The following is a 17,368-nucleotide window of genomic DNA, read 5'->3' as shown; positions in this document are numbered from 1 at the left end:
CATGTGAACTACATGCAGTGCAGCTTATCGCGATATCATCGCCACATCCTGCATCCTCTCCGTGGAGCAAGCCATGTGCACCAGGCTTTACGCACAGAGTAGAAGACTAAAGACAACGATAGGTCGAGGGCCAAAATGTTTTCCGCCGCAACACCAAAGTCGTGATCACAGTGACACAACACGGCTGTGTGCAGTGCTGGTCGTATGTGACGTATGATTCAAGCTGTTTCTCGGAACGAACGTAATCCGTACATACATGGGGTTGGTTGGTCCTCCTTCCCCCAGGATTGGTTGGATGCCGGCCCTGGGGTAGTGCTGCACTGTTTCTGGTATAGTAGTTACATGCAAGAGGGGGAAGGGGGGGGGGGGGGGGGGGGGAGCAAACAGCCACGATTACCACCCGGCGGGGTGGGTATGGGGGGCGAGAGCTGTAAAGACTGCAGCGGTATGCTCGCAGGCATTGTAGGAATCATCCAGACCGGCCGGGGAGGGGTCCCGAAGGCGCGCCCGTGCTGGCTGCATGCCCTACAACCTGACGAGGCGGCATGCCGATGAATTGAACCCTGCGCGCCGAGCACGAAGTCGGCCCAACCTCTCCAGGACGACATGGAGAGGTCAACTGCTGCACCGTTTTCTGTTGTGACACGGGCAATTCGCACAAGCAGGGCATGCATTGCGGCAGATTGGAGAGGCCATTTAGACAGTGGGGACAGGGGGAGCACTGCAAGATGGCCTGTGGCAAAAGTGTGCATGGGGGTACAGGAAACCAGGCAGAGGCACCGGAGCCCTTTGACATGGTCCACAGTAGCCCGCCGCCATAGGCAAACTAAAAGCATGTAGGGAGACACAATCCACCGGCCGTCACAGCGAGGGGATTGTCACACAACGCCTACAGTAAAACATGTGCGGGCAAAATGCTTCCCCGAGCTGCTGGCCTGTGCCTACCCCAGTGATGGTCTTCTGCATGCACATGGCAACACTCGCTGTTCTGCAAGCTCGGCACGCTCTGGTACTCCACCCTGCCGAATGTTTCACCTGTCACGCTGTGTGGCTGCAGACTGAAGGTGACTCCATCCACACCCATCCCGAGCTGTGCCACACAGGGGATAGATCGCGTTTGGGACACACATGAGCTCCCTCATGAATCAAGATCTCGCCGTGTTCTCTGACAGCAGCTCCTGTCCCTGATCAGGGATCAGTGTATTTCCTTTCTGCCGTCTGGGGTCCCCCCCCCCCCCCCCCCCCCTCCCCCGCGCCCTTCTTCAACACACCCCCACCGCCGCTTATCCCTGTCTGCTGTTCACACGCCATCAGGATATCAGCAGGTAATCCAAGTGTCCCATCATGAAAACCTCACACAGAAGATGACTTTATCAGACACACTCACACATGCGATGATGACCAGGTCTCTCCTTACTGTTCACGTCCCCTGAGATATCAGCAGGTGACTCCAACACTCCTCATCATGAAACACACGACAAGTAGAAGACGACATGTGATCCAACACACTCGCGCAGAAGATATTGCGGTCAGAACACAGCCCACAACCCTCCGTCACATGGTTGGGACAAGAGCAGGGGATGAGCTCTGCAGCTCAAATACCAACCTGGCTTGGGGATGTAGCAGGTCGGCCTCCGGCCTGCGAACTTCGCTCGCGTGTCTTGCCTCTTACAATCCGGTCATGGTTTGCAATATTGTCGGGTGGCATAGACTGTCTACTACAGAAACTACAACTCTCGATGAATACCAAAATTTTACGCAGAATGGTGATGAGCCTACAATACGTTAGATACGCATTGGAAAGCCTCACACTTGCGTTTCTCCATGGGGGCGAACCCGCAGGGGCGGGGCTGTCTGGAGATATATACTTAATGTATGTATTTGTAGTTAGGTGTGTGGTGGCCGGCGAACCCTCAAGGAAAAAAGGGGCATTTATTTCCGCAGATCAGTGATGAGCCTGCAATGCGTAGAGCGCACTGGAAAGCCTCACTATTGCGCTTGCCGGGCCAGTTGTGGGGGCGGACCAAACCAATATCGATGGACCCTCTCAAAAAAAAGCTACTAACTATTACTCGGTGATAACCAATAGAGGGAAAACACCTACTAATCCAAAACTTCCAAAGTGTGATACACGCGTCATTGCCAAAATGTCCGCAGTGGGCAAAATAACGATGCAGGAGTCTCTCATATTTTTCGCACGCCGGTTGTCGTGTTGGCTGTCACATGCCCATGGTGCTGATCGGCGGAGCCTGGTAGGGTTGCTGCAGGTAGGTGCTGAGCTCAGCCATGTCGTCAATGCTTCCCAAAAATGACGGCACGCATCTGTCCAGCCTGTCGCACTTGTGGTCCAGCAACCGCATGTTTCCATCCGTGGCCTTGCCGCCGGCCTGCAGCAGTAAGAGCACACGCCGCCCGTTGTCAGATCCCGAGACTCGGTCTGAAGACGAAGGACTGCACAACACATCAGGGATAGGGATAAGGGGGCAGTCATGGGTCGTGGGGTCACGAGTACCTGCTCAGTAAGAAGGCTCAGCGGCATGCTGACGTGCATTAGAGGGACGTGGTGCCCAGGGTTCAAAAACACGCCGCCTTGCCTGCAGTTTGCAGGGCAGCAGCCATCGTCAGCCAAAGTGGGGTTCCCCCGATCACACAGCGAGCAGAGCAGGCAACAGAATCATACAGGTGATGGGAGCATGAAATGGAGGCGTACACTAGCATGCGGTGAAAGTCAGCCACGACAGAGGTAGAATTGCGGGAGCTGTAGGGCTTCTGCGTCTGGCCGTTGCCCTGCACGATGGTCTGAATGTAGCTCTGCATCCCGGGTGGCCACTGCCCGTAGCCACGCTCGTTGACAGAATAGCACTGTCCTGTGGGGCGAATGCAAACAAACGGTCAGCTCAGAGTGCGCGGGCAAGCAGGCAGCGTGGTTGGGTTGGAAGTCAGGTGTCGGTCGTACCTCGGGCGGGGATACGCAGCTGGGTGTTTCCCAGCACAAATTCTCCGGAGGGGACGTCTAGGGTGAAGCTGTAGACTCCGTCCCCGAATGTGATGACCATAATGGTGGCAGAGGCGTACAGGATGTAGCCGGCCACAAGTTGGCGTGGGGAGGAGCTGCCATCTCTGTCACTGCAGAAGAAAGCCAGACAAACAGTTACACACAGAACAGTAAAATACCACACAGAGCACAAAAATCCACACACTGTACCGATAGACATATACATCTGGTGACTTACCTGGAAGGCCGGGAGACCCCAAAGATCGATCCGCAGGGCATCGCAGTATTCATGGTGTCGAAGCCGCTGAGAGGGTCGACAGTCACCATCAATTTGGAGGTGTCAGACGTTGGCAGCTCAGAGGCAGTGGAACGGCTAGAGAGGAGGCGAACCCCGGCAATGCTATCGAGTCCTTGTTGAAACTCCTCGTTCTGCAAGTGCAAAGCGGGATGGGAGGGCAGGCGCGAGTGTGTCAGCTACAAGATGAGCAAAGGCGCGGTGAGGATAAGTGCAGGGGGGCAGTTGGGGCAGGTGCAGGAGGGGGAATGACAGGACGTCGCTGGGGATTCTCACCGCAGCATCAACAGAAGCTTCCAAGTTGATGGGCGTAGGCGCCAGGCCCCGGAATGAGGCGGCCGATGCAAGACTCGCCGCAACGCGCTTCCCTGCCGAGGCGATCTCCAGGAGGAGGAGAGCAAGCTTCGTGCCCTCGTCTGAAGGGAGCGAGGGAATCTTAGAAAAGATTACTTTCGCTAAGGAGGTCTTGCCCACAATCTCCGAGCAGCTTTGAGCAGGAGCCGAAGGCAAAGGCGACGCCTGTGCACACAACCGCTTGTAAAGGTCAGAGACATTTGTAGGTAGGCAAAATCCCTCGCATTGTCAAGCAACTACACCAAACAAAGGGCAGCAGCTTTGGAGAAGGGGGGGGGGGGGGGGGGGGGGGCTAACCGGCATCGGGGAAGCGGCTGGCGATGACTGGCTTGGTGATGCCGGGTTAGCAGCCGCGGATCCACTGCGGGTCTGCTTAGTTTTGAGCTGAGCCTTGATCTGGTCCTGCGCGTCCTTATTAATGCCGTCGTGTCGCTTACTCAGAGGATGGTAGCTGCCATCCAGAAGCTGGCAAGGGCCATGGTGAATGCCCTTGACGTTGGTGACTACCCACTGCTCCTTGTTTGGATTGTATGTGACCTGGGCGTTGCTTTGTCCTCCATATTGTGACCTCGAACGGGCAGCCAACCTGCGGCAGCAGCATCGCATTGTCAGTCCAGGCCAGTGTGGCTTCTCCATGCAGGAGGTGGGCATCCAACACCACGAGAGGAACAGAAAAGGAAAGGCCGACTACCTTTTGGCTGGTGCGTTCGCGCTGCAGTGCCGGATTCTCGTGCTTCACAGTCTTGCGGGGGAGGCCCCCCTGCTTGCAAGCAATCCTCACACGGCGGTGGCGGCCCGTGTTGTCCAGGTTGTCAAAATTCCTGGTCATGCTGAAACCCACACGCATCGCATACTGCTTGAAGTGTTGGATGACGTCTTCGTGTGACAGATTGCCATCGCCGATCACGTCTCCGACTTCGGGGTGCCTAATCTTGCACTCAGGGGCACCACTAGGGTCGGTGCAGACCTTGACAAACATGCCATATTGACCTTCACCCATGGACTCGGCCTCCAGCTTTGGAGTAGCTAACCCGGTGGTGACAACAGGCTGCACCAACGCCGAGTGCTGTGGCATCGTCGGCCCGGAGAAACTGGTCGGAGGAGAAGTTCCAAGAAGAGACATGTCGATGTGGCTCAGGGAGCCGGTAGGGTCCATGGCTGCATTCAGGAGACTGCTGTGAGACAGTACCTCCGGGGACTGGTGGTAATACGAAGGTGGAAGGCCAAACTCCTGAGAAGCAGCCGGGAGGGGCTGGCTCTGCCCCAGCCTATGCAAGCCTCCCGCGCCTGGCTTCAGTGCGTGGCTGAATGCGGCCTGTGCTGCGGCAGCCTGCTGTGCCTGCGCCTGCGCCAGAGCGGCTTGCTGCTGCAGCAGCTGGGAGTGTAGCCCAGGGTCTTGCATGGGAGGAACTCGGCTGCTGCCTGCTGGCACCAGAGAGGGATCCTCCTGTCCTTGCTGGGAAGCAAGCTGCTGCTGCAGTGCTATCGCCATCTGCAGATTGGGAAGTATGGGAGAATAGGCTAGTGGTCAGTCGTGATGCTCCAGTGGCCCAGGAAATAAATGAGTGCTGTATCTGGAGAGTTGAAAACTGTAGCGGAGAGCTATGAGACCGCAGTTTGGTAAGAACTAAAACGCTGATAAAACCACAAAAAGTAAAAAATAAGGCGGGGACTAGACAGGAGAATCGAATATCCAGCGGAAAGCTGCAATTTCGGCAAAATTTTCACACAAAGGCAAATGTCTGGCTGTGAACCCCCCCCCCCCCCCCCCCCGGGACTGCTAAACAAATCAGTGGCAGGCAAGGTATGGAAAGAGCAGCAAGCGGAAGCGGCAAGGGGGGGGGGGGGGGGGGGGCACCTGCTGTTGGTGGACAAGTGCCGAATGCTGCTGCTGGTCCATCATATGAAAGCCGGCGTGCGGTGACTGCTCTCGACCGGCAGGCGCCAGGACTCGATGTGTGGTGTCTGCCTGCTCGGGTTCCCCACTAAAAATCGTGTTTGGACGGGAACTCTGGCGGTACGTCGCGGGGTGCAGGCCGGCGCACGCCCAGTGCGGATATCTAACGTTCAAGCGCTCCTCGGCTTCGACGTGGAGGGGTCGAAAACAGTGCTCTAAAAACAAATGTCTTCCGGATGCGGGTTGCCTAGTTTGTTCCAGGTGGAAGTTCCGGGTTATGTCGTTCGGGCTAGACGTGTTCGGATCTGGTCCTCAGTGATGGGATCTGCTCGCCCCACGACTCGGCTGTGCGGTATGTAGCGTCCTCTATTCAAATACTTTCAAGTCGTCGCGAAGCTGATCGCTCTAAGTCACCTCACCAGCAGCACTGCGCCACTCGCGCCAAGGGCCGGTTCTTTCTCCTGCGTTCTTTGGATCCGCTCGGCTTAACGCCATTTCACAATTGCAGCTGCACGGCCGGCCAGGGCGGGGAGAGGGGTCGGGTTAGTGAGATGTCAACGCACTGTCTCGGTGGTCCGGGTGCGGGGAAGTTGGGAAGCGCGTGGCAGTCGGGCCCAGGACCCGAGCCAGTGCCACTGACCACACTGACGGTGTGTCGGACCTAATGTTGATCACCGCGGTCGACCGGCGTCGACCATGACACCGGCCGCAGTAACACGCTCCGGCCCTGGCTACGGGGAGGAGTTGCGTATGCCCTGCTTCCAAAGACTCGCCAGTGACTGGGGCGCAGAGGGGACAAGCTGACGGTGGCAATGCCCCGAAGAGGAGTCACGTTTTTATCCAACGTGAAAGACTCCCGAATATCCCGGAAGTCTAGCGTGCAGGAGTCAGAAAGATGGATTCTAACATTCCAATTTAGGCACCGGCACAGTGCTAGATGCGTGCAATAACTCTGCAGCTCCGGCGGAGACTGAAGGCAGAGCGCGGACGAGCGTAAGCACCGCAAACGACCGACAGGTATGAGCCGTGCCTGTCACGAAGATTGAGTCTGACAGAACGGGGTTGCACAGTCACGCATCGCATCCGGGGATGCGTTCGCCGGTGCTGTCGAAATGAACGAGTGTCTGGCGACTGACGTGGGGGACTCAGATGTGTACCAACCTGATAGCTTGATTGCTCTTCACCTATTCGGAGGTGCAGCGTTACGAAGTTGCTGCGCCGGGCAACATCGCTCAAGTGGATGTCGGAGGAGAACGTCAAAGGATGGGTTCAAGAACTGAAGCGCTGTCGGAAGTGAATGCTCTATCGCTGTGTTAGGTCGGAACTGTGTTGTGTCGGATGCCACTGTCGCGACATATCTAATTTGCCCCGCGCAAGTACCGTACCTACCTACAGGCTACACAGTGGGTTGGGACTTGGGTGGCACCTGCATGAAGGAATTGCAGTGGCTGCGGCCGGTGTGCTATGTTCCAATTCCCATTATGGTAGGGCAGAGCCAGCCTAGAGGGTACCTAGGAGGTAATCCAATGTGTAAATCTGTCGCTACTCAGTAGTTAAGGTATAACATTCAGGCATTTGAGGTTGTCGATTGTACGAAATCTGACTATCTCCACGGATCACTCCTCAAGCTGTTGCATGGTCCGCAGTCTTCATGTTGGTGTTCACATACAAATTACAACCACCTAAGGTACGTTCTGGGTACCACAGTACCATGGTCCATGGCGGATGTGCCCGCGCTTTCATCCAGTCCAGACTCCAGCTGTACGCCCTGGGGTACGTTTACACCATTCCACGCGTACCGTCTAGAAGGATTATGTCAGATTACGTACGGGGCGATATTCTGGTGTCATGATCGCAGACATCGCTAGGCCAGTTTTGCTTCCAGAATCCAGAGTCCAGACTCCAGACTGAGTCCAGAGTCCAGACTCCAGACCCCAGAACAACGGCCAGGTCGTTTGCTACAGTGCCAGAGGAACATCGGACGGCCATGGGTGCCCGGAAGCTACATTGTAGGTGTTCACCTACAATGCTCGTACTCGTACCATTGATCGATATCGTTCTCAGCTTTGGGAAAACCCTACCTACCTAGGTACCTAGGTACCTAGCTACCTACCGTAGTCCGTAAGATTTCAAACCCGAGGCATATTCCCGCATCACCATCCCAGCCTAAGTAGGGTAGTACAAGTAATACAGTAAGAGCTACTGTACCCCCCCCCGGCGGCTTGGAGCTGTTGCTTATGCCGTATCCGTAACTGCTTGGTAAAAGGACAGGACGTATTTTTTTTAACACTGACTGACTTACGACAGGATCAGGCAGAGGGATAATAATATCGCTACAGTAGGTACCTACGTAATAACAATCGATGGGAGCACCTCCCGGTCTCAGCAAGGCCAAGCATGGAAACTGCAGACAAACTGAAAGAAAGTCAGGCATCTAAAACAAACTGGCGCTGTGCGATTTATTCTACAAAATTAGCAAGCATGTGTCCTGCAGCCCACATATGCAGGCCATGCTGCACGACCATTGATCAACGCATCCTGACTACTCACCAGTCACCACCCTGTGTTGCCTGAGTGCTGGGAGATGCATACTGGTGTATCCACTCATATGCACACAGGGTAGTTAAAATGATACTAGGCCTTAGCCTATGCCCTGATCATTCTTTTGAAGCATTGCCTTTGTAATTGAGAAAAAAGTTGTCCGTTCTGAAAACAGGGGATGGTATCGGATACGTATGAACAGGCGAGGTACAGCACCAGCTACGTCCGCACAGATTTCACCGGTCAATTGCCTGGAGGCAGGGTTCTTGCGTGGGGTTGGCAGCTGAACATTGGTTCAGAGCGCCGGCCACATTCTTCGCAGCGACAGACATTTGGACTGCACTGAGCGAACTCCCCATGCACAGCATCATCCCGAACTAAAAGAATGTTGGCCGTGTGATCCCCCTCTTGGTTAGCTCCTCGATCTCCGGCGTCGTAATCAGCTTTGGGTTCCCGGTCAGGAATCTGCAAATGATCAAATGGGCCAGAATCAACTCAGTAAGTCCCATGAAGTGTGGGCATTCACGCACCCCAGCTGGTGGACACCACAAATGCACCCATGCGAGTGCGAGCTCGCTCAGGCTCTGCGTCTTACAGGCTAGGCACAGCTCGGCGCTTACAGTTTGCGAAGAGACTTGCAGTTGACGAGCTCTTGCGGCACACTGGTCAGCTGATTCTCATCAAGGTACCTAACATCACATGGGTCTCGTGGGTTCAGAAGGCCGACCGCACATCCTCCGGAAATAGGCCGCGAATCGCCGAAACAGCACCACTACGAATCTGATGCAACGGGCGTGGGAGCAACCGAGCCCAGCATGTAGGCAACCTGTACCCACAGGATGACAAGAAATGCAGTGCACACAGTCCAGACTGCAGAAAAGGGGGCCGGCGGGGGGGGGGGGGGGGGGGCAAAAACACTCACAGCTCTTGCAACATATCCATGCTGCCGATCCCTGAAGGAACGCAGGTCAATCGGTTGTGGTCGAGCCACCTGGTGACACCATTGGCCGCGCACTCAGGACACATCGGCCACCAACTAGGAACAGAGACTTGAGACCACCAGTGCAGAACAGAAACTCACAGTGGGGAGCGGGACGGGGCTAGAGACGGTAGCGCGACACGGGGAAGGGTAGCAAAGGTGGAGACAGAGGCGGCGGAATGCCAAAGCTCATTTGCGGTGTCCTTGAAAGTCAGAAGGTAATGCAAAGCTGGAGACCCACAGTCGCTGAAGACTCCTCAGGTTAGAAATCTCATTTGGAAGGCTCTCCAGCTGATTGCAGCGAAGCCACCTGCGGCAGTGTTCGAGAGTGTTCAGGCGGTGAGCCGGGAGTGCCCTGTGCCGGAGACCAAGCAAAGAAGAGTACTAACATGCCGGAAACGGCGTCGGATGCCCGCAATGCTTGGATGGGCCAAGATGGACAGAAATGAAGCAGTCAAAGGATGGAAGATGAGCGCTCCTCCGAAGGGAACCATGGAAGGGATCAGGTCACAATCGCTGATAGTGACGCAAACTGAACAGTGCGCGCAATGTGAGCTGATTGTATCGGCGTGACACGGGGCATGAAAGTGAGTGCGTGCCTGTGAGCTGGTTTTGCGTGTGTGTTTGTGTGTGTCTGTGTGTGTGTGGCCGCAGTGGGGGGGGGGGGGGGGGGGGGGCTTACAGCTCCACAAGCGATGAAAGCATCCCAATCTCTATTGGCAGTACACAGGAGCAATTTGTCAAAACCAGAAGCCAGCGGACACATAGCCCGCCCCAGCCCCCCCCCCCCCCCCCTCCTCAGTCCTTTGTCTTTTCCTCTCTGTTTGACTGCTTCTGCATCTCATTCCTTGTCCACCGCCCCTCTGTACTTCATATTTTCCCCATCAGCCGGCCGGGGGCCATGGTTTCAGTTTCTCACCTGCTGGGAGGCTGCAGAGGCCGCACTCATGAATAGACCTGGACACAACAGGCAGCAGCAACCGTTACACACCACAGCACCCCGCAATCATTTCTAGCATATCAATGCAGATGATGCCGTGCTCAACTCAGACGTCAATGACTTGCACATGCAGGTGAGCTTACAGCCGCTTGACGCTGTGCAGGTTTCCAATGGAACGGGGGAGGAATAGCAGGTCTTTGTTCTTGTGGAGGCTCCTGAGGACAGCAGGCCCAGCCAAGGCGTGGCATCAGCTAAAATCATGGAAGAAAAGCTCGGAGGAGGTATTGATGTGCTGCAGGATGCCTTGTTATGGCCACAATTGCTGTTGGAAGGAGGGAAGAAGGGAAGAAGAGAGGGGGGGGGGGGGGGGGGGGGCAGAGAGACATTTCAAACACCGAGCAGGAACATCCAGACAGCATGCCAGACATTCACCCCACAACGGGCTTTGCTCCACGAGGAGAAGGGATGTGTCATGGTACTGCCCTTCCATGATATTGGCATGCAGAAACGGGCACTATACGGACGAAGCACGTGCATCCTGTCCTGGGAGAGGAGGGCGACTTACAGGGACTCAACATGGACGAGGTTCCCAATTTCCTCGGGGACATCTTGGAGCTCATTGATGTGCACAGCCCTGGATACATACGATGCCCACACCGAGCAAACATGTCAGCTTTCACCGCTCGGCATGGCAGACGCAGTAATGTGAAGAACCAGATTGAATGGAAGGGGGGGGGGGGGGGGGGGGTAGGACTTACAGGCGCTCCAGTTTGGTCAAATTGCCGATGCTCTTGGGGAGATGCTTCAACTTGTTGCTGTTCAAAGACCTGGCAAAAGATTGCGACCCCCATGTTAGGCATTGACCCGCACTTGTGCCATGCAAGCGCGATACAGGTTCCAGCATGCATACTGCGAAACCATAACACAGAACTAGAGGCCGTAATCCTATGTATCCTCCTTACTGAGCTGTTTGCGGGGGATACCTCGACCAGGTGCCATGCAACGGGTCGTCCGTATGAAGAAGGGTGGGGGGAGCTGCAAAGAGTGACCTGAGCAGCTTGTTCCCCCCACTCTCCCTGCTTTCCTTCACAACCGTACCGTGGGCCCCGTGGCAGGGGGTGCGGGGGAGAGGAATGCCAGAACAGCAAATGCAAGGGCGGGTGGAGTTGGGTTCACGTACAGCCAGGTGAGGGCCGTCATGTTCCCAATCTCTTCCGGGACGTACTCCATGTCGTTGGAGTGCAGGGACCTGCAGCACCACACAGTAAGACCATCGCCCTGCGACAGCGTATCAATCTGTACGGGCACTGGCGGTGCAGTGGACAGATGTCCACAGGAAAAGGACTATGCAGTATCGGATTCAGGAGTTCCACCGGCATGTATGCCTGGCAAGAGCCATGTGGCATCACAGGTCCCCCCGCCCGTCCTTTCTCAACGAGCGCGGCCGGTGTGCTTACAGTCTTGTAACCTTGTCCAGTGCGGCACACACTTTGGGATTGAGGGAGCGGATCTTGTTGGAATGAAGATCCCTGCATCGGACGCCACCGGGGATTACTCGTGGGTCCAGAGAAGGCAAGGACAGCGTGCACACAGGGGTGCGAAGGGAGGGCTCAACACAGGCTGTCGCTGCCAAGCAAGCGGGTAGCATCTTACAGCCGCGTGAGGTTCTTCAAGCTGCTCAGCTCGTCCGGAGCCTCTGTCAGCAGGTTGTCACTCAAGTCTCTGAAGGGGGGAAAGACGCACAAACCAAAGTGAGTGACACCCACACATGCAATGCTGACGCTGAAATCATGACATCATGAGGCAGCGCAAATACAGGAAGAGCCTGGCACCAAGACACACCAATAGCTGTCGGCTGATAGTGGCAGGCAGGCAAGCATCTACTTACAGCCAGCTCAGCTGATGCAAGCATGCAATCTCTCTGGGAAGAGTCTGGATCTGGTTGAAGTTGAGCCACCTGCATGTGTGGACGGTTCTTCAGCCTGCGAGGGGTAACGAAGTGGACCGGCCAGAACATAGGGACGGGAGAAAGCAAGGAAGGAAGGTGACGGGAGCCACGGTGCAAAGGGGCACGGGAGGCAGGGCACATAGTTTCCGTGCCTGGGGGGGATGCAACAGGGGCAGGGTTGGGGCAATTACAGCTTCTGAATTTTTGTCAGCATGCCGATCTCTGAGGGGAGTCCTTGTAGTCGGTTGTCATTCAGCCACCTGATGGCGGCCACACAGCATGCAAATGTCTTCAGTCAGGGCCACTCGGCCCCGTGTGGATTGTGGAGCGACATCTAGTCAGCACATGCCTATAGAGCTGGGCTGCTGCAAGTTTGACACTTCCCTGCCGAGCACTTACAGCCATTGGAGCTCCTCCAAGTTCGATATCTCCGGAGGAAGGGTAGTGAAAGCATTCTGTGAGAGCCACCTGCACGAGTCCACAGTATAATGGCATAAGTGAGCAGTACATGTGTAAGCGATGACTGGTGCAGGGATGAGAAGCGCAAACAAGGGCAACTGCAACAAGCATATCGTGTGCATGTGATAAATTCATGGAGAACACCTACAGTTTCTGGATGGACGCAAGCTTGCAGAACGAGGCGGGCAGCTCCTGAAGGCTGCACATTGCCAAGTGACTGCAGCAGAAGGGCACACAGCACAACCGCTGAGTGTCAGTCGCGATGAAGCCGTAGGTTGGTCATTGATGCACAAATGTGTGGAGCAGCAAAGAAAAGGGCAGGCCTCAAGGGGGGGGGGGGGGGGGGGGGGGTACATTTCAAGCTTGCGGTCTGCGTTGACAACTACGCGCTGCGTGTGGGTGCCAGGGCTGGCATGGAGTGGATTGCCCAGGCCCTCGGCCCCGGCATTGGCAGATGCCAGATCTCCAAACACGCGTTCCAGCAATAGTTTCGTCTCCTCAGGCAGTTCCTGGGGAGGTTGGTGGTTCCAGGTGATGGGGGAATGGTGATGGTTGGAAAGGAGAGGGGCCGGGGGGGGGGGGGGGGGGGGGCAGGAGGTCAGACATGCATATCATGGGGCCAGTGATTCTAGACTTAAATTTCATGCTGTGACTCTTCTGCCAGTTAAGGGTCACCATGGAGTTTGGAATTGAAGATTCTACATTTGAAATGATGCCGAACAAAGACTTGGCTCCAGGGATGCCCCGTGAGTAAGCATAGAAGCTACGCTGACATGGCACATGTAAAATATAGAAAAATCAAGATTTGGAATCAGATATATGTCAGACACAACACGTTTTCCCCGGCCCTCACTCACTCGCTTTGCAGACTGAATGTTGTTGGACAGATCAGCTGAAACGTTTGCTCTGAAATGCCTGCCTGTACCTGGATTCGGAGGGAGCTGTCAGTCCCCTTCAATCTCTTCTGAGCAGGCTCGCCATGGCTGACCTCACGCCCTTCACTGGGCGCCGAAAGTGATGGCTGTGAAAACGAGCAAGAGCCAGCATTCAGGCACAGAACATCGTTGCACGTGGCCGCAACTAGGTCCCGGCTGTATGTTATGAGCGCAGGAGCATGACTTGAGGAACAGCTCATGTCGCCATTTCACGCTACAATGGTACTCATAGTAGTAACCATGCCAGTAGGTAGATCACTCCTGCTGCAATATCGATGATGGAGCACTACAGATAGGCAGGCAGGCATGTTCAAATCAGCAAGCCCTTGGGATACGCGTGCTGTCCAAACATGTTCCTCGTACCATCTGGGGAACAGCGCGCCAGGACTGTAGCAGTTCTTGACTGCTGCTCCTCGCAGGGTAGATAGATAGATAGATAGATAGATTTTTCTTACACCTGTAAGACGATTTTAAGGACATCAGAGAAGAAAGGGTCAAGTTTGGAAGTCTGAAGAGATGCACAGCTGCTGAGCTGCGCTGACCGTGCGGACACTCACTTGCAACCTCCGGCGCCTTTATCTCTCTCTCTCTCTCTCTCTCTCTCTCTCACACACACACACACACTCGTTGGGAAAGCGCATGCACTGTAGTCAGCAACAAACGGATGGGGAAGGTTGGTGTATGTCATTTGAACTGGAAGCCGGACAGGACAATCCCTATCCAGTTATGCTAGTATGGAAGCGCGTTCCACGAGTGCCTTTTTGACACGGCCAGCACGAACTCGCGGAGACGCCCACTTGCACGTCGGGGCCTCTGCCGGGATTTGCGAAAACAAACGACGAACCACGAGTTTCGTTTTGCACTTCGCCCTCGCCACGACAAGCCAGGGACGGCGCGACGTAACCTATCATTCGGAAGATATGGAGAACTTCTGTGTTCAGGAAGACAGATTCCATGCCATTTGTGCAATGAGAGGGAGTGGTCGCGCGGTGAGACTGAGTCAGAGCACAACGCGTCGTGCCATCCGGGTGCAACTACTGTCTGTTCGGGGTAGAGATTGACGCACTGTTCCGCAACTGTGACAATAGCGCTACTTCGAATTGCTGTAGGTAGGTACTTACTGCAGGATGATGCCGTACGGGCCAGAGCAGAAACGAAATTAGAATTTAATCCCCCGAGAAAGTCATGTCGTGCTGAAGAAGTCGTTGGTGCTACAGTATTCCCTACTTGTGTGTGAGCCCTCAGCCGCGGTGGAATGTGGAATGTCAAACGGCCAGTCCGGGCGGGCGCCGTGCACGAAACTATCTCAGCTTCGATGTATCTATCTCCACTCTGTGTAACAAGGAGAATCTAACTGTATTTTCAGTTTTAGATGCGCTTCGGGGCGGGGGGGACATTTTTCGTTTTTCTCAAACATCAAATTCTTTGGTGTTTACAGTACCTACTTTGCTAGTGTATCTCAGTGACCCCTCCCGGGTCATACGAGTACAGTGTGGGAGCGACCCCCACAGTGTCTGCCTGTCTATCCCTTTGTCTGCGTGCCTGTCTACCTGTGTGCGTGCCTGCCAGCTGCCTGTATCTGTCTGCCAGCTGACTGACTGACTGACTGATTGCCTACCTGTCTGCCTGCCTGTTTGCCCGCCTGTCTATCTGTCTGCCTGCCCGTCAGTCGATCTGTCTGACTCTCTGTCTGCCTACGAGTACCTGTCGGGTTTTGTGCTTGGTTGTCAGCTGTTTGTTGGCGTACTAGCTGAGCAGCAGACAGGTAGCCGCCGTACAGGCAGGCAGGCAAGCCGGCAGCCAGACAGTCATATGGACATGCAGGCAGGCAGGCTGCTGAGAGACAGACGTCAAACGACAGTCTGACAGATCGACCGAGAGACAGGCAGGCAGATAGTCAGACGGACAGGCTGGCAGGCAAACAAATTACCGAGAAAGTCAAAGGCAGACAGGACAGACAGTCAGACGGACAGACCGGCCGGAAGCCTAGGCAGGGAGACACACAGGTGGTAAGACCGACCGACCAACAGGCAGAGAAGCAGGCAGGCAGACAGCCCGACAGGAAGACAGGCAGACAGACCGGCCGAGAGGTAGACAGTCAGTCAGCCAGACAGGCAGACAGGCAGACACACAGACTGGCGGGCAGAGCGACAGGCACGCAGACAGACGCACAGGCAGAGTGACAGTGGGACAGCTAGAGGCAGAGAGAGAGAGAGAGAGAGAGAGAGAGAGAGAGAGCAGGCAGACTGACTGGCGGACAGAGAGATACACAGGCGGGAAGAAAGATGAACAGGCAGACGTAGACAAGCAGGCACGGGCTGCCCGGCAGCCGGCAGTCCCATCTTCCGCCCAAACCTGCCTAGGTACAGTGTCCAGGCCTTGCCGACCGAGCTGCACTGGCAAATAGCACTCCCCCCGGCCGGGGTATGTAGGTGCACGCAATGCCGGCTGCCCGGCGGCCGGCAGTCCTGTCTTCCGCCCATCCCTGCCTGGCAACAGTGTCCATCGGCCCAGCAACACGCATGTGGAAATTTAAAAGAGAAGGGAGGCCGGCGGCGGAGGCCGGAGGGGGCCCAGCAACCCCCCCCCCCCCCCCCCCCCCCGGGGGCAACTGGGTGCATGTTTTAACTGGCTTAACAGGCCCAAAACCGACTGCATAATACTTTACACAGTACTTCTAGAGAAGATGTTCAGGTGGGGGCCGAAATCCGGGGTTTTCATTTAAAACAAAAAAGAAAGTTATAGCTGGTTATAGTCACTTTTGGAGATATTGCATGACTAGCACGAGTACTGTACCTCTAGAGTAGTACGTAGTACTCGTACTACGTGAATTGGCTTTATCACATGTACTCATGATCTCTCCTCACTCTAGAGATACTACGTACCTACCCGGGGGTGAAAAAAAAAAACAACGTACCTACCCTATCTATTAGGTACCGGTGTAAGTAAGTGATATCTAGTATCCTTATCTACTATCTACCTACTCGGCCTGTAGGTAGCCTACCCTTGTAGCAGAGTAGGACGCAGCGTGGGTACTAGTACCTGCTCGCAGTACACACTAGGTAGGTACTAGGTACCTATCTCGTAATATAAGCTGGTCTCATCCGGGCTAGTCCGGACACTACTCTATCTCCTACATGCCTGCCTGGGCCGCAGACCGCAGTTGTAACTGTACCTTCGATTGGTTCAGAAGACAATTGCGTACACGCCAGACATCTGACACACGCTGGTTCGAAGCACTCTGAATCCGCGCTGCGTACGGACAGGATACTTTACTTCGGTTGATATTCGTGATTACTTCTGGCTGCTGTCGACAGACGACACCGCAGATCGCTTGCAATCGATCATGCCCATGCGCGTACGAGACACTCTAGCTAGCTAGCTAACTACCTTATTATTACCTACAGTGCAATTTTTGGCGAACCCTGGATTTTTCATGCAGAGTGGGCCGTGCCTGCCTGGGGCCTCTGACACCAGTACTCGTACTGTACAAGCTAGATCGATCAGTACCGTAGGTACTAGTACTCGTACAGCAGCTTTAAGTTTTATTTAAAAAATATTTAAAAATATTATTATTATTATCCGGGCAAGCCTCCGCAGTCTGTTGCAAAGGGGGGGGGGGGGGGGGTCCTGCCGTGTCATTGGGAGAGGCAATATGATCAAGGACACTTTGGAAGCGTCCTGGCGCCGATACAACACTGGCTCTGCTTAAGACATGAGGGGTAAAGTGCGAGTGGCAGATGACTTGGAGAGAGCATGGCTTCCCCCTTCCCCACCGGAACAACAGAACCCAGACCCTGAATGGTTGCAGCTGGGCTGAGAAGGACGACTGGCCACAGTGGTCCGGCCTGCTACCATAGGCATGGTGTTCTATGATTTGTCATCTACATGACAATCAAACAAGCAACTGCCTTCCTAATCAGTTTCTAAACAAGCAGTGCTTCGTGCCGTGTTACTTTGTACCCAGCAGGTGTGTCGGCAAGTGTTTGATTGATTGCATGGATGCGTGTAATCTCAAAACACAG

At 55.0% G+C, this 17,368-nt stretch overlaps 3 protein-coding genes across 3 annotated transcripts; all 3 read right to left on the bottom strand.

The window, feature by feature from the left end:
* Nucleotides 1-1,709: 1,709 nt before the first annotated feature.
* LOC142357228 (fructose-1,6-bisphosphatase class 1-like) lies at nucleotides 1,710-3,355 on the bottom strand. The gene is made up of 5 exons (XM_075408887.1): nucleotides 3,234-3,355; nucleotides 2,957-3,126; nucleotides 2,711-2,867; nucleotides 2,513-2,594; nucleotides 1,710-2,387 (listed from the first exon to the last, which is right to left on the bottom strand). The coding sequence occupies exons 1-5, from the start codon at nucleotides 3,320-3,322 to the stop codon at nucleotides 2,220-2,222; spliced, it is 666 nt and encodes a 221-aa protein (XP_075265002.1). The 5' UTR covers nucleotides 3,323-3,355; the 3' UTR covers nucleotides 1,710-2,219.
* A 266-nt stretch (nucleotides 3,356-3,621) lies between these two features.
* On the bottom strand, nucleotides 3,622-4,834 carry LOC142357229 (uncharacterized). Its single transcript, XM_075408888.1, has 3 exons — nucleotides 4,336-4,834; nucleotides 3,942-4,230; nucleotides 3,622-3,809 (listed from the first exon to the last, which is right to left on the bottom strand). Exons 1-2 carry the CDS (start codon nucleotides 4,798-4,800, stop codon nucleotides 4,078-4,080), a joined length of 618 nt encoding a protein of 205 aa, XP_075265003.1. The 5' UTR covers nucleotides 4,801-4,834; the 3' UTR covers nucleotides 3,622-3,809; nucleotides 3,942-4,077.
* Nucleotides 4,835-8,145: 3,311 nt separating this feature from the next.
* LOC142357227 (uncharacterized) lies at nucleotides 8,146-14,479 on the bottom strand. The gene is made up of 19 exons (XM_075408886.1): nucleotides 14,465-14,479; nucleotides 13,334-13,429; nucleotides 12,763-12,917; nucleotides 12,557-12,625; nucleotides 12,349-12,417; nucleotides 12,141-12,209; nucleotides 11,890-11,958; nucleotides 11,655-11,723; nucleotides 11,459-11,530; nucleotides 11,182-11,250; nucleotides 10,760-10,828; nucleotides 10,567-10,635; nucleotides 10,145-10,216; nucleotides 9,981-10,018; nucleotides 9,744-9,774; nucleotides 9,303-9,371; nucleotides 9,005-9,073; nucleotides 8,703-8,771; nucleotides 8,146-8,547 (listed from the first exon to the last, which is right to left on the bottom strand). Exons 4-19 carry the CDS (start codon nucleotides 12,613-12,615, stop codon nucleotides 8,460-8,462), a joined length of 1,050 nt encoding a protein of 349 aa, XP_075265001.1. The 5' UTR covers nucleotides 12,616-12,625; nucleotides 12,763-12,917; nucleotides 13,334-13,429; nucleotides 14,465-14,479; the 3' UTR covers nucleotides 8,146-8,459.
* Between the last annotated feature and the right edge of the window lie 2,889 nt (nucleotides 14,480-17,368).

This window comes from Convolutriloba macropyga, unplaced genomic scaffold, assembly GCF_964194025.1.
Source record: "Convolutriloba macropyga unplaced genomic scaffold, txConMacr16.3 SCAFFOLD_5364, whole genome shotgun sequence".
NCBI lineage: Eukaryota > Metazoa > Xenacoelomorpha > Acoela > Convolutidae > Convolutriloba > Convolutriloba macropyga.
This window is presented reverse-complemented; position numbering and strand designations above follow the sequence as displayed.